General features: G+C 45.1%; 2 protein-coding genes and 2 non-coding genes across 4 annotated transcripts in view; 2 read left to right on the top strand and 2 right to left on the bottom strand.

Annotated features, from left to right (window-relative positions):
* LOC145456510 (uncharacterized) overlaps positions 1-25,096 on the top strand; it is a 487,292-nt gene that overhangs the window by 145,990 nt on the left and 316,206 nt on the right. The gene's annotated exons all lie outside the window — the stretch shown is intronic.
* Positions 4,230-4,448, top strand: LOC145456611 (U2 spliceosomal RNA). Its single transcript, XR_013920670.1, has one exon. It is a non-coding gene; the product is annotated as a U2 spliceosomal RNA (small nuclear RNA).
* Positions 13,163-13,370, bottom strand: LOC145456610 (U2 spliceosomal RNA). The gene has a single exon (XR_013920669.1). It is a non-coding gene; the product is annotated as a U2 spliceosomal RNA (small nuclear RNA).
* Positions 13,979-15,971, bottom strand: LOC145456036 (uncharacterized). The gene is made up of 2 exons (XM_080334065.1): positions 15,878-15,971; positions 13,979-14,916 (listed from the first exon to the last, which is right to left on the bottom strand). The coding sequence occupies exons 1-2, from the start codon at positions 15,969-15,971 to the stop codon at positions 13,979-13,981; spliced, it is 1,032 nt and encodes a 343-aa protein (XP_080190191.1).

Below are 25,096 nucleotides of genomic sequence, written 5' to 3'. Positions count from 1 at the left end.
GTCATCTAGGCCTTGGTCACGGATTTCGAATAAATCTCGACGCTCTGTCAATTCTTGTACAAAATCAAAAAATAAAATAAAGTCCATGAGATTCTATCCCTCTTCTAATAGTAACAGCTCCGTGTCTTCTGCTACATCCTCTGGGCCGCGCGACTCGCCAACAGTCGTGACGTCACCAAATCCCTCTGCGCCCCGAACCCCTTCCCCTATCCTTATAAGCCGATTCCCGGTCCGTAGGCCAGTCACTGGGGCCTTACCTGCCGCCCGTGCCTGGCTTCGGACTGCCGGGGATATCAGACAGTCCCTAGGCCGACGTACCACACCCCCAAAAATTGTGGTTTCCCCCTCAAGGGAGTTTACTCCCTCCCCACCCCAACCGTTAGTGAAGAGCCGTTTGACCCCTGTCTCTTCACCAAGCCCCATTCCATCGCTTTCGGAATTGTTTAAAGCACCTTTGCCTGGCAGCCCGAGCTCTACTCAAGAGCTCCTTGCCAGGTTGGACCGGGGAAGTCCCTTCCCCACCACACGCGATGATCTGAAACAGATATCGTCGGCGGGATCGAGTCCGAACACCGTAGACTCGCCTCCCGTCGGTCAGGGCATGTCTCCCTCGCGCTCACATGCGGACGAGACATGTGCTGTGACGGCTGGACCAGCGGTCGAACGCTCCGAAGTTACCGGAGCTGTCGGCGGCTGTGAAAGCCCGACGAGATTGCCTCCTTCGGTAAGTGCACGTGACGAAATAGATGTCGACGTGCCTTCTCCCGAACCGAGCGCACCTCGTGCACAAGTCGATCTGCGCGAGTTGCGCTCGGAGCTTGCAGACTTGGTGTCAGAATGTCCTCACAACATCGAGGCTTTCGGGCACCTTGAACGTGAGCTGGAGCTCTGGACTGACCGTGCCTCTGATTGCAGCCGCCCTCCCGGCCGTAAACGCCCTAGGAACCGATACTCGCGCGAAGCACAACGCCGTGCTAAGGTCAATCAATTGAATGGCCAGCGCGAGTGTCGACCTGGGGCAGCCCAACATCTTCGGTCCGCTTTCTGGCGCAATCAGAAGGAAACGGTCAGACAGATCATCGAGGATGATTCTGGCGGTAAACGGTGCGAAATTCCTGCCGACATAATCGAGCGGAAATTTCGTGCTGACGCCGCCGCTGACGTCACTGATAATATTGCTGCTTTTCCTCGCTGGATGTCTCAGCACAGTTACCAGGGCAACCTGGCTTCTGCTGTTGACGACGAGTCGATTACTCCATCAGAGGTAGCAGGAGTGCTGGCGACCCTAAACACCAGTAGTTCGCCAGGCTCCGATGGTCTCACCTATGGATTTTGGAAACGCTTAGACCCCAAGGGAGAAATCCTCTCTGAGCTTTTCGAAGTCTGTAGGCGTTGCCGACGTATTCCACTTGTGTGGCGCTCGTCGCGGGTAATCCTGATTCCAAAGGACCGCGACGGCGACATGCAAGACGTCGGCAACTGGAGACCCATCGCGCTATCCAGGACGCTGTACAAGATCTACGCGTCTGTAATCGCTCGCCGTCTTCAGAGCTGGGCATCCGATGGAGATGTTGTCTCCATGGAACAAAAGGGGTTTGTTCCGCGAGAGGGGGTCTTCGAGCACGTGTTCATGCTTGAGTCCTTGCTTGCGGATGCCAAGTCGTCAAGGCAGGATATTTATATTGCCTGGCTTGACATCCGCAATGCATTCGGTACCGTTCGGCATGGATCCGTGATCGAGGTCCTGAAGCACTTTAACGCCCCGGAGTATCTGGTGGAGGTGATGACCGATATCTACGCGTCTAACGTGTTTGCAGTCGCGACCAGCTCTGGTCCGACAGACCCCATTCCAGCGGGGAAGGGTGTCCGTCAAGGATGCCCTTTATCGGCCATCACCTTCAACCTGGTCATGGAGGTTCTCCTGCGTGGCGTTGCTGGGCTTCAGAGCAGCGGTTATCGGTTTTCTGCAGCGGATGGCGTCACCGTCAGAGTTCAGGGTTACGCAGATGACACCTGTCTGTGTGCTTCGTCTCGCGCCCAGCTTCAAGCACAACTAGATCTGTGCGATGAATTTTCTCGGTGGTCTGGTATGAAGTTCCAGCCCGCCAAGTGTCGTGTTCTTGCCTTGGGATTCAAGGGAAGCCGATCGATCGTGGACTCGGCCCCGTTCTGCCTCGATGGTGGCGAGGTCCGGGTCCTCGATCGTGACTCTTTCTGGCGATACCTGGGCAAGAACATGGGTTACCAGGCAACCGAGAAAGGTGGGAAGGCCCTTAAAACTTTCGAGGCCTATTGTGACAGACTTTTCCTGTCACATCTCACCTCATTTCAGAAGCTGCTCGCACTGAAGAGGTTCGTTATTCCAAGAATCCTTTTTCAGCTGAGAATCCGCAAGTTTTTCCGCAGCGATCTGCGTCGCCTGGATGCGCGTATCCGCACGTTGGTGAAGGCGGAATTCCGCCTCCCTAACAGAGCGTGTCAGCCCTTTTTCCATGCTGGGCTGACGACTGGCGGTCTGGGGATTCCCAACCTCTGCTGCGAAGCAGATGTGTTGAGGCTTTCCCAGGCCGTCAAAATGGTCAATTCCACTGACCCCTCTGTGCGGGCGGTTGCGCGTGGAAGGTTGGCGCTGGTCGTCCGGAGGACTTGCCGAGTCCCAGAGGCGTCGGAGACCCTGACAGTCGAGTTCTTGAACTGCGTGAGTCTAACAGGGCGCGATTCCAGGGCGTACGGAGACGCCTACGGGCTTTGGACTGAGGTCCGACCCGTTGCTAGGCGTCTAGGTGCTCGCTGGCTCGTGACCGAAGACGGGCTCTACCAGTTGGCTCTAGGCGCCGACTGCTGTCAGGATTTGGGTCGTTTAACCAAATTCCTTCACCTGAAGGTGAACCAACGTTGGAAGACACGGTGGATGGAGCTTCCCGACCAGGGCAAAACTGTGGAGTGCCACAGCCGGTACGGGAGCTCCAATCGCTTCCTCCGGTCTTCCAACGTCCTGACGGCAGTCGAGCGTAGCTGGATGCTTAAAGCTCGACTGAATCTTCTGCCGCTCCGGTCGATCCGGGGTCGGTTTAGAAAACGTGTGGAGCCAAGTGTGGTCTGCTGCAAGTGCGGACAGCATACTGAGACCCTGCCCCACGTACTGAACCACTGCCTGCCAGTGATGGATAGCATCACGAACAGGCACAATTCGGTACTTGGGGTGCTCCTGGACTGTATACCAAGCTCCTCTTCTTTTTCCAGATTCGATGTGGACCGCGTTTGCGAGGAGCACGCCACATTGGCCAACAGGCGGCTGAGACCCGACCTCATCTTAGCGGATCGTCGCCGGGTCTTGGTCATCGATGTGGTGTGCCCCTTCGAGAATGGAGTAGCCAGTATGGACGCTGCCGTTGCACTGAAACACTCAAAGTACAAGGACCTCTGTGAGTCTCTCCGCGTTGCCACGGCCAAGGTGGTGGAGATGCATACGTTCGCGGTCGGGTCCCTGGGGAGTTACCACCCCGGGAACCTGACCACCTTACGTGCGATGGGTGTTTCGGTCTTCGAGTCCAGACTGGTCTCCGAGCGAGCCGTGGTCGCTTCTCAGCGCGGCTCTCATCGTGTCTGGAAGGCTTGGTGTAGTGTGCGGGACCACGAGAGGACTTGATCCCCCCCTTCACGTGCTTTTTATTTGTTATGTGTTTTGTGTTCTGGTTATTAGCTTAGTCCGCTAGCCATCACGGGGTTCGACTGCAGGCAACTGGACACTGGATTGATTCACGGAACTCCTCCCCAAATTAACATAAATGGACCCCTGCTAGTTTTAGTTTTTTGAAGTTGTTTTTCCGAGCGGTTCTAAATGCTAAGGGGAGGAGTTCCCCCACTTATGACCAATAATTTTTATTTTGAATTCCACCACCACAACTACTATGATACTGCCTGCAGTCGGACCTCGCCAGTTCGCCCCTGTATTTTTTGTGTTGTATGTCGGCCTCCACCACATATATCGTGTGTTTTTGGTGGAGGCCTTTGTTTGTTGGTGCCCCCCGTCCCCGGGCGAACTGGCCATGTCTTCTCTGGCCCATGTTAATTAATATCGCATTTCCATTTTGTGATTTTTCGCCATTTATTCTATGTTAAATAAAATCTTTTTCCCCGCCACCGCAAATGGTGGGTTTTGTTCTGGATTTATGTTCGCATATTTACCAAGGTGACCGAAGTCGCGAATATATTTATTCACTGTGCATATTTCATTTGTTGAACATGCCGAATAAAATATTACAAACAAAAATCTGTTCTTTATAGTTTAATACCTGTAACGGGGGTCGGTACCTGTAACGGGGGTCATCGACCCCCTCTGTGTATTAATTTGATTTTTGCAGCGTTGGTGGAGTGTTTGCTGCTTGCTGCGCCTCCGCCGTGGGTCATCTTGGTATTGCAGTACCTCCAAGTTTGGCCTGCACGCTCCGACGTGTCGGAGTATACTACTCACATCATCATGACTGAAGTAAGAACGGGGATTTAATTTGTCACATTCCGGACACCGTATTGTGTAGGTGTATGTCGTTCGACGCAGCTCACCGATCCGCGGCAAGTCGTTTGCAAGCAATAAAGGTCGGTGACAGACACCCGCTGAGCAACAAGGCAGCGCCTACCGGCCGGCGCACCACCACCCGTGGGGGTGGGATTGAGGGTTGAGGCCGTCTCCGTCAACACGCAACATATTCGCCAACACACGCCCCGCCCGGCTCCCCGCCGCGCGCCGGCAATCGAGAGATCTCGCGAACAAAGGATTCCAATACACATCTTCGGCGACGTCTGATAAACTGAGACCCGGAATAGCTCCCGCCATTCACCCGCAACGCAGCAGAGCACGCATCTTGTCATTCATTTGGTAGGAAAAAAGCCGAGCGCACTCAGCACCAGAGAAAAAAAGATACATACTTTTTTTTTTTTTTTTTTTTTTTTTTGCGGCTCGCCGTATTCACAGGCCATCGCGCTCCCCTCTCTCAAAGCGTAGGGGAGTCCTCCGGTCTGGGTATTTTTATGTAAGTTTTATACTATTTTTATTTTGTTTTATGTTTTACAAAGCAAATGATATCAAGGTTGTATGGAATAGACCAGGCACCAAAGTGTTGGTTTCTATTTTATTTTCAGACTAAGATAGCTGGTTCGAAATTAATATAACATTTTTGTTTTTGTTTTTCATGTCGTTCAGCATGTCCGAGCGTTTTTAGCACAAAAAGCAATATTGTATATACCTTAATACAACTAAAAACTCCAATGGCTGCAGTAAGTATTTTTCCATATTTCTGCCTCCGGACCAAAGGCCGACCATCTGTAGCGAGCGGTATACGGGTTTTTGACCGGGCCCTCCCTCCTCCCCGGAAGGGATTTTTGTCACACTTTTTGTTTTAGGTATTGTTGAATTTACCAGACTTTCGTTTGGAACTCAAGTCAACCGGTTTTTTTCAAGGTATTTCCTCGAAAATCTTGTTTTTAAGGTTTTGTAGCTCACTACAGAGGAGCGTTTTTTTTGAAAGTCTCTTTTTGGCTGTTGATAATATTTTGATGTATATACTTTTTGTCAAATTGACTTTGTCGGTTTCGTTTTTATTTGTTCGGTCCAATTCGATTCGATGTTTGAGTATTTGTGTTTTGTACATTGCAATTATGAATTTCGATTGTTTTGGGTTGGTTTTGGTGGGTATCGCGTAAAGTATGTTGCTCCTCTGTAGTGGTATTTTTTTCCATTTTTTTGCAAAAGATTTTCAAAGAGGGCGAGGATGGGCTTGGCTGCACTGCATTCCCATAGGATGTGGGCAGTGGTCTCACTTGGGTGTCCACACTGTCTGCAGTGCAGCCTTGCCATTTCGCCTGTTTTCGTTGTTTTGATATTGTGTTTTATTCGGGTCGCTCCAAAAAGGTACCCTTCGTGGGCCGCTCTAAACCCCAATATTTTTTCCCCGTTTTTTATTAATTGGTCTTCTCCTGGCTGGTCGTAAAGGAGTTTTGTCCACTTTGCTTGGGGGGGTATTGGGGTTGATGTTTGTGTTGATATTTCGGAGGGCCCTGTAGAGCTGTTTTTGTGTGGCTTCCTCCTCCCATTTTTCGGTCGTCCAGTCAAGGGACTTCTTGATAGCAAGCAGTTCTTTCCATTCCTCGTCGAGGAGGTCCCTGTTTGGTTTGTGGTTATTATACAGACTTGGTTTAATCTCTTTTATTTTGGATCCTAGGCAGTACAGTGCGTGATGGTGCCAAAACTGTCCAGGCTTTTCTAGTTGAGTTATGGCTTTTATTTTTTCAGCCCTGCACGCCTGGACTTTGCTCTGTACGTGAGGGAGGTCGAAGCCCCCTTCTTTGGTTTCTCTGGCTAGGGTGTCCCTTCGTATGACTTCGATTTTCTCGGGCGCCCACAGGAATTTGCATATAAGATTTTGAACCTGATCGATGGTGTCTTGGGTAGGCGGACAGGTTTTTGCCTGATATGTGACGTTGGGTATCATCACGGTATTAGCTATCAGTTTCCTGCCGAACCAGGTTAGACCTCTTTTGTTGTTGGTGTGGCAGGTCTGTTTTATCTTTTGTATGGCTTTGTCCCAATTAAGCGTGACCTGATTTTCACCTATATATTGTCCTAGTACTCTGATTGCCGGTTTATTTAGTTGAATTAAGTTTTGATAAAGAAGTTCGTCTTTTGGCTTATTAATTTGCAGTATTTCTGTTTTTTCTAAATTGAGTTGTTGCCCAGTTATTCTTTCGAGGTTTTCGAATTCCATTTTTGTTTGTTTGATGGACTCATAATCGGTTGCGAGGATAGTGAGGTCATCAGCATATTGTTGGATTTTGACCGACTCACCTCCAAGTTTGATGCCTCTTATGAGTCTGTTGTCCCTTATTTTTTGGGCAAGAGGTTCAGAGGCAAAGACATAGAGGTAGGTGCTAAGAGGACATCCTTGGCGGATGCCTCTCTTGATCTGGATGGGGTCTGTTGTTGCTCCGTTGATTATAATTTTGCTGGTCGACGTCTGATATATCTTTTTTATTAGATTTATCAGGTTTTTTCCAAGTCCAAATCTTTCCATGATTTTGAAAAGCGCTTCATGCGAGACCATATCGAAAGCCTTTTTTTGGTCGAAATTGCAGATAATAAGCGGTATGTTTTTGCTTTCTGCGAGTTGTTTCGCGGCCATGATGTTACGTAAAACATCGGTTATTTGCCGTTTCGGGATCGAACACGTTTGTGAGGACCCGATTATATCTGGCATTATGTTTTTCAATCTGTTGGCTAAGATATTTGACATGATTTTGTAGTCAGTGTTCGATAAGGATATCGGGCGCCAGTTATCCAGGGACCTCATGTCTCCTTTTTTGGGGATCAGTGCCACCTGGGATTCTCCCCATGTTTTTGGGAAATTGGCGAAACACAGCGCGTTATTGTATAATTCAACGAGGCTGTTTTTTAGGACACCAAAAAACGAGCCATAAAATTCAGCCGAGAGCCCGTCTGGGCCTGGCGTGGTTGCTGTTTTTTGGGCCTTTATGGCTGCCTTGATTTCGTCTTCTGTGACGACTTGGTCTTGGTCGTCTTGTTGTTGTGTCGTTATTTTTTTGGTGAGGCTACTCGTCATCTCCTCAATGCTGCCTTTTGGGGCTTTGTGGGTCGTGCCCCAAAGTTTGCAATAATATTGGCGAACATGTGCAAGGATGTTGGTTTTGCCATGTATTGGTTCGTTGTTCTCGTTGTTGAGCTCCGTGATGTTCTTTTGTTTTTGTTTTGTTTTTAGTCTATCGTAAAAGTATTTTGTTGGCTTCTCTTTGTCTTCCAGCTGGTTTCTGTATTCCAGATTAATGAGGAAGTCGATTTTTGCCTTTTTTAGGATTTTAATCTCTTTAATCAAGTTTTTCTTCGTGTGTGGTGTTATATTGGAGTCTTCCAATAGTCGCATCTTTTCGTTTATTTCTTGGTTTTCCTTCTGCTTTTTTTCTATACCATACTGGGTTGATGCTTGTTTTATTTTATTTTTCAGCGCGTCCCACCACTCACCGACACTGGAGTAGTTGGTTTTTTCTAGCTCGAAAGTGCTTACTATGTTGCATATGTGTGCTCTATACTCTTTGTCTGCTAGGTGACTCAAGTTGTTTTTCCAAGACCCTCTGCCCCATTTCTCGAGATGTTTGTTTCGTACTGTTAGTTGGACGTAATACGAATGGTCGGACAGAGGGTTAACGTGATATTCTATGCGCTTTGTGTCGCACAGTAATTCTTTGCTAATGTAGATCCTGTCGACTCTTCTTGCGTTGAAAGGCGAGTTTGACGTGTATATTCTGCTACTAGGATAGTTCCATCTAAAAACATCTACAATGTTATTCGCTTTGGTGTAGTTTTTCCATGCTGTGGCTGCTGGTGCTTCGGTGTAATTATCTGACCTTTCCGCGTCGATTGGTTTTGTAATCATGTTGAAGTCACCCAGAATACACAAGAGTGTCTGGGTGACTTCTATGTTACTGATAAGGTTTTTGAAGAAGTTCAGCTGTTTAATTCTTCCAGACGCTGGAGCATACACATTCACGATGTTTAAGGTATCAGTTTCGTTTTCTGATGTTATTTTCAGACACTGTACACGGTGTGGAATCAGCACTTCATGTGTTATTGTCCATTTTTCAGGTAGCCACGATTTTTTAAGTAAAATGAGGGTTCCCTGAAAGTAGAGCTTTGATGGATCTTCTTGTGGACTTATCCAGATGTCATCCTTGTCTATTGCGTTAAAGTATACTTCATATTCGTTGTTGGTTGCCCATGTGGTGAGTTTATGTGTATGAGCTTTATGCACTTCTTGCACACATATGATGTCGGTGTCTTTGTCTTTCACAAAGGCTATAAAACTGTTCCAGTGTCTGTCCAACCCATTGATGTTGACTGAGATGAAGGTAGTTGGTGGGGCGCTGAATTTATTTAAAAAGGTTTGACAGTTCTGGCCCTGCCACGGCTTTCCTTCTTTGTTTATTGTATGGTCTTGGGGGTAGGCTGGGTTTGCTGCGGCCTAGCTTCACGTTTTCATCCGAACTGTTACTTCGTTGCCTTTTGATGGGCGAGGCATGGATGTTTCGGAATTCTTCTTCTGTTATTCTGTGAGAGCTAGGGTTGGACGGTGCCCTGCGTCTTGTCTGTAGTGTCGGAGATGTCGGCGTCGGTATTTGAGTGCTGCTTTGTTGGATCGTGTGTTGGGAAATGTCTTCCCAAATCAACTCGCCTTCTTGATTGCCATTGTTGTTTTCTGGCATGTATTTACTTTGATGACTCTCGTGATCACTCTCGTGAATGATGAGTTCTGCTGGTGTATTGTCTGCACTGTCTTGTTCGTTATTGTTTTGTATCTCTTGTTCTTCTTCTTGTTCTTCGTGTTGGTTGTTTGTATCTATACTGTCTTCGATTACTTCTAGTTCTGTGTTGTTTTCTTCTTGTACAACGTTATTCTGTATACGGTTCTCTGACGCGGTTGGGTATTCTTCCCTGAGTACAGGGCATGTGGTTCTCTTGTGGCCCGTTTTTTTGCAAAAGAGACACATCATTTCGTTATTGCAATCTCTTGCTAGGTGTCCTTGTTGCAGGCACCTATTGCATATGATTGAGGTTTGTTCGCCCGGTGGCAAAAAGACCTTACAACTGAAACCTCTGATTTTGATGTAGGCTGGGATCCTTCCCGGCTCATAGTCGGCTATTAATACACGTCTGTAGCCGTTGTGATATCTTGTGCCGCTGTGATTGATCCTCACGGCTTTTATAACCCTTCCACACTGGTATAAAGCCAAGAGCGTCGCTATTTCTAGGTCGGTTGCTTCTGTGGGGACTGCTCTGATGTTAATAGCTCGTATTGGGTCGCTGGCACTTTTCAGTATCAAGTCTCCTTGTGCTGTTTTGATGCCTGCCTCACATGCGCTAAGTATTTGGTTTTTTATTTTATCTGCGTCCGTCGATTCTTCAACCGTAATGTTGAATAGATTGTAACCCATTTGGTATATAGATTCAACTCTCTCCAGTAATGGTTTTAACGGTTCGTGCGTAATGATGGCGTTGAAGACGTCGCTGCCTGGCATGTTGTTAGGCACGTCTACGTCTATAGAGCGTGGTCTCTGCCTTCTCATGTTGTTTGCAGCTTCTGCAATTGAATTGCGTTTGTATTACGAAACTGAGCGCTTGTTTACAGGCGTTTTCGAAGCTGTTTGCTAGCTGTATAAGCGCGTTTTTGAAGCCGTTTACTAGCTGTATAAGCGCGTTTTCAGCTGCTTTGTAAGAGTCGATACTGCGGTATCGGTTGCTGCAGACCTCGTACGACTTCTGTCTAGACCTAATGTCTAGACAGCAAGAAAGTAATAAAGCAGTCAAGCGACAAGAGAGAAGTCGCTTGACTGGAAGAGAGTCTTGACTCAAGGGAGAGTCAAGACTCTGAGAAAAGACTCCACCGAGAATTGACTCACAAAGACGAGTCAATTCTCGGAGAGGTAGATAGAGACTCCTTAAGACCTGACTCACGAAGACGAGTCAGGCCTCAGGAGGGAGAGGGGGGGAGTCTGAAGAAGACTCGAAGTTGAAATCCAAAGGTCGACGAAAAGGAGGAAGAAGTGAGCAGTTAGTGTAAGTCTAGCTAGGTAATTACTAACGGTTACGGTAGTTTTAGCTATTGCCTCAGCGGCACCGGAACGTCTTTGAAACCTGAAAGTAGCCGTTAGTATACTCACGCGTCCTTAATACAACCAAATACTCCAATAGCTAGAATGAGTAGAGAGAGGCAATGCTAGCACCTGGAGACGTGTCAGTACAAACGATTACCAGAGAACCCGGCCCTTGGAGAACCCGGCCCTCGGAAAATTTTGCATATCAAGCACGCGTGGTCTACTTGTTGTGGTATTCACGGTGTTTTTCGACTACTCTGGACCTCGGTGAATGCGGCCCTCGAACAATTTTGAATTAAAAATGCAATAAATGTGTACCCGGCCCTCGGGAAATTTTGTATTCACCGGCAATCCTAATATCCCACCTCCGGTAACCCTAATATCCCACCCCCGGCAACCCTAATATCCTACCCCAACCCTTATCCCCCTCCCCCAACCCTAATATCCCACCTCCACCAACCCTAATATCCCACCCCCGGCAACCCTAATATCCCACCCCCGGCAACCCTAATATCCTACCCCAACCCTTATCCCCCTCCCCCAACCCTAATATCCCACCTCCACCAACCCTAATATCCCACCCCCGGCAACCCTAATATCCCACCCCCGGCAACCCTAATATCCCACCTCCACCAACCCTAATATCCCACCCCCGGCAACCCTAATATCCCACCCCCGGCAACCCTAATATCCCACCCCCGGCAACCCTAATATCCTAACCCTAACCCTAATATCCTACCCCAACCCTTATCCCCCTCCCCCAACCCTAATATCCCACCCCCGGCAACCCTAATATCCCACCCCCGGCAACCCTAATATCCCACCTCCACCAACCCCTAATATCCCACCCCCGGCAACCCTAATATCCCACCCCCGGCAACCCTAACCCTAACCCTAATATCCTACCCCAACCCTTATCCCCCAACCCTAATATCCCACCCCCGGCAACCCTAATATCCCACCCCCGGCAACCCTAATATCCCACCTCCACCAACCCTAATATCCCACCCCCGGCAACCCTAATATCCCACCTCCACCAACCCTAATATCCCACCCCCAGCAACCCTAATATCCCACCCCCGGCAACCCTAATATCCCACCTCCGGCAACCCTAATATCCCACCCCCGGCAACCCTAATATCCCACCCCCAGCAACCCTAATATCCCACCCCCGGCAACCCTAATATCCCACACCTCGCAACCCTAATATCCCAACTCCCCCAACCTACGCATGCCCTGACCTCCTTACAAGACCGACAAATCAGTTGATAATAACATTATTACTTTATTAATTCATATTAATACTTGTGAATACACTTAATTTCAAAATTTCCCGAGGAATTCACCGAGGGCCGGGATCTCCAAGGGCCGGGTTCTCCAAGGGCCGGGTTGGTAGGGCCGGGTTCTCCAAGGGCCGGGTTCTCCGGCAACCCTCGCGCCTGTCTAAAGACGACCACCCGTCGCGACCGGCGGTCGCTTTCAATTCGGTGCAATACCGGCTTTGCCAATTTTCGCTTGCACGTCCTGATCCGTTAAATCGGGAGGCGCGTTGCAACCTGATGATCGCGTTAGTGCGGACGTGTCAGTTTATGAGACGTCGCCAAATATGTGTATTCGACTGGTCTGTTGTCGAGATCTCTTGATTGGCGGCGCACGGGTTGGCGAACACGTTGCGTATTGGCTCTCGCGACACGGCAGGCAAAACGACGAGAGAGAGAACGAGAGAATCCGCCCGCCCGTCTGTGACAAAGCGATGCGTTTTGTAACATTTTCTGCTCTCCACCACTCTGTGGGTTTGTAGCAAAACTCTGCATTTTGCGCCGTTAATATCCACATAAGATGGTAGCGTACCGTACCGTCTTGGTATTCTTCTATTACTACAGTTCTGTAGCCGTTTTGACACTCGAGTTTTTTTGTATTAATTAAACCCTGATGATTCTGACCACTTTTCCGTCATTCGGTTGGCGGTCACCTACCTGTCAACCTAAAAAAAATTTTCGCGCCTTGCGCGATTCACCTCTAATGCACGCGTTTCTCTCTATATAGACCCAATGGGCGCGCGCCGGCCGGCGCCGCCGCCGCTGCTCGATCAGAGGCAACTCGTGAATGTCACAATACCAAACACCGAACACCGAATTTGGTTCAATTTCAACCAGTGGAAGCGAAGCGGATTTATTGCCTGCCGTCGAACAATTTTGATTTGGAATTGCATAAAATAGTGTTTACGGTGGTCAAATAGAATTAGACGCGCTCGACGGGTGTCTGTTACCGTTATTGCTTGCAAACGACTTGCTGCGGATCGGTGAGCTGCTGCTGCTGCGGCGGCGAACGACACACACAAAACACTACACGGCATCCTTAATTTGTCAAATAAAAATTGTGAGCGCCCACGGCACGAAAGTAACCTTTTTTATTTTTTTAAATTTCATACATACACGGAAACAAAGCTCACCCACAATTTAAACTCCAGTGATGATGATGTTTGATGTATACTCCGACACGTCGGAGCGTGCAGGCCAAACTTGGAGGTACTGCAATACCAAGATGACCCACGGCAGAGGCGCAGCAAGCCGCAAACACTCCACCAACGCTGCAAAAATCAAATTAATACACAGAGGGGGTCGATGACCCCCGTTACAGGTATTAACCTATAAAGAACAGATATTTTTTGGTTTGTAATATTTTATTTCTGCAAATTTCCACGGAAATGAAAATGCAATATGAAATAAATATACTCGCGACTTCGGTCACCTTGCTAACATGCATAACATATAAGCAGAACAATACCCGCCATTTACGGTGACGGGGAAATGAAAATGTTTTTTAACGATAAATAAATGCGAAAAAATCACAAAATGAAAATGCGATAATAATATAAGGGCCAGAGAAGACATGGCCAGTTCGCCCGGGGACAGGGGACACCAACACAGACAAAGGCCTCCACCAAAAACACACGATATATGTGGTGGAGGCCGACATACTATGTGGTGGAGGCCGACATACAACACAAAAAATAAAGGGACGAACTGGCGAGGTCCGATTGCAGGGAGGCATTATCATAGTAATTGTGGTGGTGAAAAATCAAATCAAACTTTTTGTCGAGAGGTGGGGGAACTCCTCCCCTTAGCATTTAGTACCACTCTGAAACTAAAATCGAAAAATAAAACTATCAGGGGTCCATTTATGTTAATTTGGGGAGGAGTTCCGTGAAACAATCCGGTGTCCAGTTGCCTGCAGTCGAACCCCGTGATGGCTAGCGGGTTAAGCTAAATAACCAGAACAAAAAACACATAACAAACAAGGAACACGTGAAGGGGGGGGGTCAAGTCCTCTCGTGGTCCCGTACACTACACCAAGCCTTCCAGACACGATGAGAGCCGCGCTGAGAAGCGACCACGGCTCGCTCGGAGACCAGTCTGGACTCGAAGACCGAAACACCCATCGCACGTAAGGTGGTCAGGTTCCCGGGGTGGTAACTCCCCAGGGACCCGACCGCGAACGTATGCATCTCCACCACCTTGGCCGTGGCAACGCGGAGAGACTCACAGAGGTCCTTGTACTTTGAGTGTTTCAGTGCAACGGCAGCGTCCATACTGGCTACTCCATTCTCGAAGGGGCACACCACATCGATGACCAAGACCCGGCGACGATCCGCTAAGATGAGGTCGGGTCTCAGCCGCCTGTTGGCCAATGTGGCGTGCTCCTCGCAAACGCGGTCCACATCGAATCTGGAAAAAGAAGAGGAGCTTGGTATACAGTCCAGGAGCACCCCAAGTACCGAATTGTGCCTGTTCGTGATGCTATCCATCACTGGCAGGCAGTGGTTCAGTACGTGGGGCAGGGTCTCGGTATGCTGTCCGCACTTGCAGCAGACCACACTTGGCTCCACACGCTTTCTAAACCGACCCCGGATCGACCGGAGCGGCAGAAGATTCAGTCGAGCTTTAAGCATCCAGCTACGCTCGACTGCCGTCAGGACGTTGGAAGACCGGAGAAAGCGATTGGAGCTCCCGTACCAGCTGTGGCACTCCACAGTTTTGCCCTGGTCGGGAAGCTCCATCCACCGTGTCTTCCAACGTTGGTTCACCTTCAGGTGAAGGAATTTGGTTAAACGACCCAAATCCTGACAGCAGTCGGCGCCTAGAGCCAACTGGTAGAGCCCGTCTTCGGTCACGAGCCAGCGAGCACCGAGACGCCTAGCAACGGGTCGGACCTCGGTCCAAAGCCCGTAGGCGTCTCCGTACGCCCTGGAATCGTGCCCTGTTAGACTCAAGCAGTTCAAGAACTCGACTGTCAGGGTCTCCGACGCCTCTGGGACTCGGCAAGTCCTCCGGACGACCAGCGCCAACCTTCCACGCGCACTTGATCTTAGCCATAAAGGCCGAGAAGCGATGGGGAGGAAGGGCCCTTGACACTCATATTCTGTGATTTGACAATAATTTTTCGCCCGATTTCGTTAAACGGAAATTTTAGCGATCGAAAATTATCGCCGACCTGCTCACCGTAAATACTATTTTATTCAAATCAAAAATTTTTTCTTACGGAATAACTTCGCTTCTAGCGGCTGGAAATGAGCCAAAGTTGGTGAGCAGCGTTTCTTTTAAACCAACCTAACAATTTAATCAAGTAGTCAGTGTAATCTGAAAAAAAAATTTCAACAGCCCTAATGTGCCCACGTACAAGGGCGCGCGCAAGAAAAACTTGTCGCTGTAAAGCAGTGGTTATCGGTCCGCGTCTCGCCGGCCTGTAGAAAGCAGCAATATTCAATTCCTCATAACGTAATCTTTATTCCGGAGATGTCATCCATCAGCAGTCTAGGCAGGCAGGCAGGCAGGCAGGCAGGAGAACGCCAATGCTACTCGATGATGTGCATCACCCGCAAATGCGTGTAGAATCCAAGATAAATTACGCAGCGCGTGCGTGCGTGCCTGCCTGCCTGCCTGCCTATTTTCTACATCGATTGAGTCCGCAAATCGCGACAAAGTTGAAGTGCGCAGCAGTGATGAGCGGATATTGCTTTTCGAGACTCCGACTCCGCTCCGACTGTCACAAAATCGGCAAAACTCCGCTGCGAATCCACTCCACTCCACTAAAATGCTCATCACTGGTGTGCAGCTGGCTTTGATTACCAGCGAGGTCGACTGTGCTGTCGATTAGCGAGTGTAACGGCCCGGTCGGTCTCGGATTGGCAATGCTTTATTACGGAGCTTCACACGCTAACTGCAACGTATCGACACTACAACATAATACGGTCTGACGCTGGCGGTCCCACGACCGGCCAGCACGACGTCCAAACCAGAAAGAGCGAATATCATGTTTACAAGAAACCACGTGCACAGTTCATGACCACAGATACAATAACAACAAGGTTAACAGCAGCACTTGGGCTGCTACACGAGCTCCGCCACCAGTCTCTGTCTATACGCAACGTGTTCGCGGAACCGCGCGCCGGCAATCAAGACATCTCCACAACAGACGAGCCGAATACACATCTTCGGCGACGTCTGATACACCGATGTCCGCACTCATTCTATGTTGGTGTCGACCGGGGTCAAGGCCAAGGTTAGGGTTATCTGATGTATCCATATACTGGCTCGGACCCGCTTCACAAAACGACTTTACAGTCAAAAGTCACGTCTGGTCACACAATCACCCGCAAAAAAATAACAAACAAAATATGCGACGGAATCCGACCCGAGCGAGTCGAAATATAAAAAAAACGCCGATAACCCTGTCCGCCCGCAACCGACGCGACTCGATAAGCCCCAATACGGACCGGGACGTGCGAGCGAAGGTTGGCAAAGCCGGCATTGCACCGAATACGAAGCGACCGCCGGTCGCGACGGGTGGTCGTCTTTAGACAGGCGCGAGCGCTGACATTTCTCCAGGTCAGATTAGCTTAAAGAACAAAGACTTTGGTATCGCTGGGATACATTGTAGACTTCTAATTTTAACTTAAACCTGCGCTGTGCAGATTTAGAATTAGTGCCGTACCCGTCTTACTGCCGTACCGTCGTGCCTAGCTTAGTGTCTTACACGTGGTTGCCATACCTGACTTTTGACGTACACGAGGTTGCTATATCTAGTTCTAGAAGTCTTACTAGACTTTCTTAAACACGAGGTTGCCTTACCCTACATAAAAGTGGTTGCTGGATCTGGCTCAAAGCCTAAACTATCTTCTCAATTACATACAGCGGATTTCACGTGCCTTACCTTGCGTTACACGCGGTCGCCGTAACCAAAACACAAGAGACACTTACCATTGCCGTACTAGTATAGTGCCTGTCGTTTATAGAACGAAAGCGCGCGGCTGCTACACCAAAACAAGACACACTTACCTTTGCTATACAGATATAGAGCTGCTCAGTTCTGTATCAGAAGCCGCCGGTGCCGCAATCCAAACAGAAGACACATCTTTCTTCACTGCATAGATATACTGCCGTACTGTCGAAAATAGAGAAGACGTGGTCGCTGCATCTAAATAAAAAGACATTTGATTAAATTGCTGTACGGAAATAGTGCCAATCGGCCATATATCAAAAGCCGTGGTTATTAATGCTAAATACCAGAAGTCTTGTCTACAACTGCTCTACAGACATAGCGCCGGAAAGCGATTTGCGCTACCGATACACAGATTAAAAATTTGGAGTTTTTTCGATAAAAAAGGTATTGGTGTGTAGATCAGTGATTAACTAAGCCATTACAGTTAAATTAACAACAAAAGTCGAATTTCGGAACACCTACAGCCAAAAAACACCGAAAATATAGCGATTATCAACGGCGAGTCTGATTACATTGTCTCCACCTGACGCGACAATTGAAAAGCTAGACTTCCATTGTTCGATAGAAATCAGACAATCAGCGGGTCTGCATGCCAGAGCCTAAGTCAAAGGCTGCAGGCAAAGGGGAAATAGCTATCTATAGCGATTTAAAGCGGTATTAGACCGGCTACAACGGTTTAAAGGAGCTGTGTGCTCAGAATAAAAAAGAGAGCTGTGTGCTCGCGACAAAAACTGTGTGAAAAACAGCAAAATGTATCAAACAATAACGCACGGACAGAGACCGAGGTCTATTGACCTAAAGTGCGAACAAGAAACAAATCAAGAAGAGGTAATAGACTTGATAAGGCTGTCAGCCCTAAAGGAATACATTCCAGAAATGGAATCAGTGTTCCAAGTGGGGTACACAGCCTTTAACATCACAATGACAGAAGAGACGAAACGAAACGAGCTTTTGGAACATATTGGACAAATTAAATTTAATGGCAAAGTATACAGACTGCAAAGACCGCTTCCACCTCTGACATACATAAATGTCAGAGCTGTGCCGACCGAAGCGACTGACGAACAAGTTGCAAACGCGGTGCAATACTGGAATGCAGGAAGAGTAGTTAGAATAACCAGGGGTTACCACAAACGACTCAAACTGCAAAACGGCTACAGAACCGTAGCGATCGAAGACTATAGGGACGGCACATTACCGCCCTATATAGAAATCAGTGGCGCCAAATGCAGAATCTTTGCTCCGACCTATATAGACAGGCGGAGAGCAGAAAATGCTACAAATGCCAGGAAACTGGACATCTGGCAGCTAACCGCACAAAAAAGCACTGCAGATACTGTGGTTCTAAAGAACATGACCAGACAGAATGCGAAATAAGGGATAAAGAGTATCCCCAGCTAGAAAAGCGCAAAGAAACCAATATTACTGAAATAGTTGAGGAAAATGCAGTCGAAGTAGAGGAAACTGCAGGCTCTTCTGATGAAAATAATGCGGACATCACAACAGACTCTGGTGATGAAAACATTGCAGATATCACAGTAATAGAGAAAGTAGACCTCAATCTGTCCGATAGCGGATCAGACTCAGACCTCAATCTGTCCGATAGCGGATCAGACTCAGAGGAGGAGGACACAGAGATGAATAAAACAGAAGTGAAGGAAGCAGAGCAAAATGAAATAGAAATGAACGACGATGAAGGCAGTCAAAGATCTGAAAACACAGATCAAGGTACTGACCTAGAATCGGATAATGCAGGAGAAAATGAAATCAACAAAAACGGACAAGAATGCAAGGCAGGAGACAAACTTAAGATAAAAAAGAAAAGACAGAACAAGAGCAAAAAGAGGAAATCCCTAAAACCTATCACGGCATCCAAAAATGGACATTAAAATACTATCTCTAAACATAAACGGCTTGGAAAGGAATTGGAATTTGACAACAGAATTAATCAAAAAACACAAGTACGACATATATTGTTTACAAGAAATATTGTTTACAAGAAATACATAAAATAGACAAATTGAAACTAAAAACATGGTGCGACGAAAACAAATATAACGTGTATGTCAATAGCCTAGACAAAAGAGATGTTTGGCTAGACGAGAAAACCCAGCAAATCAAAAACTACTATCAAGGAACTGCAATATTCGCAAGTGAAGAATTAGAACAACAATATAAAGTCCAAGACGAGATAATGATAGAAAACAGAGCACAGAAAATCAAAATAAAAGACGAAAATGGTACAGAAACAGAAATCTGGAACATATACGGGCCTCCAAATGTTGGGAGAACCCAGACAGATTTTTATAAGCAATTGACAACACGCATAGATTCAGAATATACTAGAGCCGTTATATGTGGAGATTTTAATATTGTAACAGGAGAAAAGGATAATAAATTTCAACCGAGGCAAAGCAATCCAGCTGCCGAGGTTTGGAAGAACTTCATCAATACCCACAATATTAGAGATGTGTATAGATGGAGAAATCCACACAAAAGGATTTATACAAAAATTACAAAACAACAAGAACGCTGAATAGATAATATTTACACTACAAAATTGGTGGACAAAAACATCAAAAAGTGCAATTACCTGATAAACCCCATATCCGATCACACCTTCATGATGCAGTTGATACTGGGAAATGAGGGAGGAGGGAAGTGGGGAAGCGGCACGTGGATGTGTAACGTAGAACATCTGAAACAGGAATATATAAATGAGGAGATAAGAAATATAGTAGAACTCATGGAGCTGAACAAACCACACTATGAAAGCATAACTCAGTGGTGGGACGAGCTCAAATCTATGATAAAAAACCTACTAAGGCAAAAAGCGGCAGAACAAAATCGTATAGAAAAATTAAGACAAGATCAAATAAAAGAAAAATTAGATAAATTAGAAGACGAATCGAATTACCAAGAAAAGATTAGACTATTAAAAGAACTGAAAGATATAGAAAAGAGAAAACTGACATTTGTGATACAAAAAGCAAAAGTTACTAAGGCTGAGAAAGAACAAAAGCCGACGAAGTACTTCTTCGATAGGCTTAAAGCAAGGCAAGTGACACAACAAATGTATAGTATTCAAAATAAAGAAGGGAAGTTATGTAAAGAACCGGACCAGATAAAAAGACGAGTGCATGAATTCTACCAAAATCTATGGCAACCAGAGAAGAAATTAGACACAGTGAAACAGAAACTATATTTAGAGGAAATCGAAGATATCCATCTGAATATAGAAGACCAAAACAGGATATCCACCCCGATTACAGAGGAGGAAATACTTAATGTGATTAAAAGTATGAATAAAGGCAAAACACCCGGGAGCGATGGACTACCGGTAGAATTCTACAGTAGGCACTGGAAAGCGCTAAGAACCCACATGGTAGAGGTATACAACAACGCCCTCATGTTTGGCACAACGTGCAAGACATGGAACGAGGGCATAGTTAAGTTACTGTACAAAAAGGGAGACGCCAAAATGCTAAAGAACTGGCGACCTATAACCCTACTGAATGTAGACTATAAAATAATGACTTCGATAATAGCAAAAAGACTTAGCGTGGTTACAGAGAAGCTTATTCTAAACACACAGAAATGTGCCATAGAGAATAGGCAAATCTCTGACATTCTGAGAAATATAAAGGCAGCCCTGGATGTAGCACATTATAAACAGAACGATTTAATAATACTAAATTTAGACCAAGAAAAAGCATTCGATAAAGTACCACATAATTATCTAGACAAAGTTTTGGAAAGCTACAAAATACCAATTTCAATCAGGAACTTAATCATCAAAATTTACGACAACTCGACCAGCCAAATTCAGATAAATGGAACTAAAACAGAGAAAATACTAGTAAAAAGAGGACTTAGACAGGGCTGCCCATTAAGCATGTGCTTATACGCAATGTCCATTGACCCGCTAGCAAGAAAGATAGAGAAAAACAAGAACATAAAAGGTATAAAGATGAGTGGAAAGGAATTAAAAATACAGCAATATGCTGACGATGTTACGGCAATCGTCAAAGACGTAGAGTCAGTAAGACTCATAATGGAAGAGATGGAACGATTTGGACAAGCCACAGGGCAATCACTAAACAAAGAAAAGACAGAGATAATCACAACAAAGCCAGGCATACTAAAATATAGTGAATTTGAAAAATACCAAAAACCATATACCCAAATATTAGGACAATTCTTCGGCAAATCGTATATCAAAAAGACCTGGGACAAGAGAGTGGAACAAATAAGAAAGATAACTATAGCTTTTAGGAATAGGAAATTGACGTGGGTGGGGAAAGCGACGATTTTAAACAGCTTAGCGATGTCAAAAATTACCTATAACGAGAGAGTGGCCCTGCCACCCACACAAACAATAAAAAAGATTAATGACATGTTCTTTAGATTTGCATGGTATCCAGAGAGAATGGAGCCCATAAAAAGATCTCAAATGATATCGGATCACATAATGGGCGACATGAGGATACCATGCACAAAAAGCAAATTCACAACTTGCGAAATAGAAAAGTACAAGATCATCAAAAACCTAGAAGAGCCTACGGAATTTTGGCACTACGAGGCCCTATACAACCTAGGTACCAAAGTAAATAAAATCAACAAAAAACTATATTCGAACTCAAGACCACATAAAATGAAGATGTCACAAGAATGGGAAAAAATAATATATAAGGCGAATAAACTAAATTGGAATGATGATAACTGGGAACAAGCAACGCATAAAAGTATATATACAGGAGTAAGAGAATTAGAAGAGTCACCATCTACGATTAGACTATCAACCGGAAAGCAAGTCAATTGGGATAAAGTTAGACGAACAAATGATAAACAAAACATGATAAAAAATGAAGAGAGAGTAAATAATATTAGATTAGCGAACAAAGGGTACTTCTTAGGAGAGGAGAAGAGAAGAATGCACCTGCTCAACATAGAGTTGCAAAACAGACGAAACCTGAATTGCAAATTCTGTGGAGACAGAAACGATAACATTGAGCACATAATGCTCAAGTGCCCTCTAACAAAGAGTATCATAAGGACCTTAGGAATACTTTTCACGCAGAACAATTTAAAGAGAGATCAAATTCTCTTTAATGAAGGAATAACACAGGACAACGATTGGACGATATTAAGTATAATAAAATTGGAAATAATAAAAACAAAAAAAAGGACTAGATAAGGCGGATCAGACTTTGAACAGCAGTAACATCACGGAGAAGACGATAATGAGAAGAATAATAAATAAATTGGCAAAGAGAATTAAATACTTTAAAACAACAACCGAGGAACAAATATTTAAAAATGAACTGGTATTTCTGGAAGAAGAAAACAGATAACAAGGCATAAACATCAGGAAATAAGAATCAGATCAAGAAAAGAAGAAAGAAGAAGAAACGGAGAAAAGAAAAGACGGATCCGACAAATTATAAGTGTGTATGTAAAATGTGTTCAATTCATGCTATTTCATGTATATATATTTCATGTATGTATATTTCATGTGTTTCATGTACCTCTGAATAACTTTCATACTCACGTTTGTGTATCCGCATTTCATGTCCTCTGTCCTTGTTCTGAGTGAAAACCTTTGTTTCTGTGTGAAAATAAAGAAAACATTTGGAAGCAAAACATGACCCGAAAATAATCACTCCAACATATATATATATATTTATATCGCCTACACATTTTGGCTCGCTGCGGCGGCCGCGAAAAAAAAATTGATCTTGAGGAAAGATACGGACAAAATAGAAATATGGAACGTATACGCTCCTCCAATAACATCTAGAAGACAGACAATGTTTTATAAGTATCTTACATCAAGACTAAGAAACGCGGCGGAGAAAACGATTGTGTGTGGCGACTTCAATTTAATAATAGACAAACTAGATGCCAAATATAATTTAAATTACAGAGAAACCCCAGCGGCAAAAATTTGGAGAAAATTCATTGACCTACACAAATACCGAGATTTGTACCGATGGAGAAATCCGACTAAGAGAATTTACACAAAGATTACTCCACAACAGGAAAGAAGAAGTGATAACATTTATGCAACAAGGCGTATCGAAATAAATGTTAAAAAATGCATATATAGTGTTAATCCAATTTCGGACCACACTTTCATGATGGAATTACAGTTAGACATAGAACAAGGTATACAAAAAACGAAAGGACTATGGAAGTGTAACACTTCAAAATTGAGAGACAGGGCGTTGAGAGACACGATAACAGTGACAATAGAAAATATGATCCAAAATAAAAGTAACTTCACCCACATCACTACGTGGTGGGATGATCTTAAAGATGCTATCAAAAAAGAAATGAGAGCACATGAAATTAGAGAGAGCCCAGCACAATCTGAGCGCGAAAAAGAATTACAAGAAATAAGTGGCCAGCACAACGCTACTTATAAAATTAGACTATCTCACGAATTAAAAAGAATAGAGAAAAAGAAAATTGACAAAATCACAAATTTCGCCAAATTCAAAGACATAGAATTCGGTGAAAAACCCACCAAATTTTTCTTTGACAAATTAAAAAAAAGACTGGCACTTCAAAGTTTAAACCAAATTAAAAATAATCAGGGCATAACCATTTCGGACCCCAACCAAATCAAAATATTAATTCGAGACTTCTACGCTAAATTATGGAAAGAACAATCAGGAATAAATAGAAATCAGCAAGACGTATACCTCGAAGAATTAGAAAATATAAAAATAGGCCAGCAAGAAAAAGATATTCTAGCAAGAGAGATATCTGAGGATGAAACCTTGAACACAATTAAGAAGATGTCGAACGATAAAACTCCAGGGAGCGATGGTCTCCCCAAAGAGTTCTACATTGCGTACTGGGTACACCTGAAAGGTCCCTTGACAGAACTTTTCAATAACGCTTTGCTTCTTGGCAACACCTGTGAAACCTGGAAAAGAGGAATAGTTAAATTAATATATAAAAAAGGAGACTCATCGGAGCTAAAAAATTGGAGGCCAATCAATTTATTAAACATAGATTATAAAATTTTGACAGGAATTATCGCCTATAAAATTTTGACAGGAATTATCGCCAACAGACTTAAACACGTAATGACCAATTTGATTCTAAATACCCAAAAATGCGGCATTAAAGACCGACAGATTACGGATGCGATGAGGAACGTTAAAGCAACAATTGATCACGCTCTATATAAAAATCAAGATCTACTTGTAATCTCATTCGACCAGGAGAAAGCCTTTGATAAGGTAAATCATGGATACCTATTCAGAATACTTAAAGCGTATGACATCCCCACCAACATGACAACATTAATAAGAAACCTATATGAAGGATCTTACTCTTACAGCCAGGTTCAGTCAATAAATGGTTTGACAGGCCAAATAAAGATGAGTAGAGGGCTTAGACAGGGCTGCCCGCTCAGCATGGCCCTCTACGCCATGACGACTGATCCAGTCGCGAGAAGAATACACAAAAACAAAAACATAACTGGAATTAAAATAGGAGCAGAAGAAATAAAACTACAGCAATACGCTGATGATTTAACAGCATTAGTGAAGGATGAGTATTCAATGGACCTAATATTTCGTGAATTGGAGATGTTCGGAGAAGCAACAGGGCAGACACTGAACAAATCTAAAACTGAAATATTATCCTTCAAACAAAATATTATAAAGAACGATGATTATAAAAATCTAATAAAGCAATCTACAGAAATATTGGGACAAAAATTCGGCCAAAACTACAAAAATGAGACCTGGGAAAAAAGAATAAACCAGATCAGAAAAATCACCATAGCATATAGACATAGAAAGCTCACGTGGTTTGGCAAGGCAACAATATTGAATAGCCTTGCAACAACCAAGATCCTATACAACGCAAGGATCATTCAAATGCCAAAGAAGATAATAAAAAAGATAAATAGCATGTTCTTCCGATTTATCTGGAACCCCGAAAAAGTGGAGCCAATAAGTCGGAGGAAAATGATATGCAGCGACGCTACGAAGAAAATAAACATACCCTGCATCCAAAGCAAGGTAGAAGCTGGGCTGGCTGAAAAATTCAAAATCTTGAAAAATATCAGCCAACCCAAAGAATTTTGGCATCATGAAGCCATGTACACCCTGGGCACCAGACTAAGGGAAGTGAACCC

Source organism: Botryllus schlosseri, chromosome 14 (assembly GCF_051294905.1).
Source record: "Botryllus schlosseri isolate E-star chromosome 14, Bs_hap1, whole genome shotgun sequence".
Classification (NCBI taxonomy): domain Eukaryota; kingdom Metazoa; phylum Chordata; class Ascidiacea; order Stolidobranchia; family Styelidae; genus Botryllus; species Botryllus schlosseri.
The sequence above is the reverse complement of the archived record's forward strand: the minus strand, read 5'-3'. Positions and strand labels throughout refer to the sequence as shown.

Excerpts from the sequence above, each read along its gene's own strand:
- LOC145456036 (XM_080334065.1), bottom strand. The coding sequence starts at position 15,971 with ATGATATTCGCTCTTTCTGGTTTGGACGTCGTGCTGGCCGGTCGTGGG. Across the intron at positions 14,917-15,877 it reads TGTAGTGTCGATACGTTGCA|GGCACGATTCCAGGGCGTAC; the intron begins GTTAGCGTGTGA and ends TGAGTCTAACAG.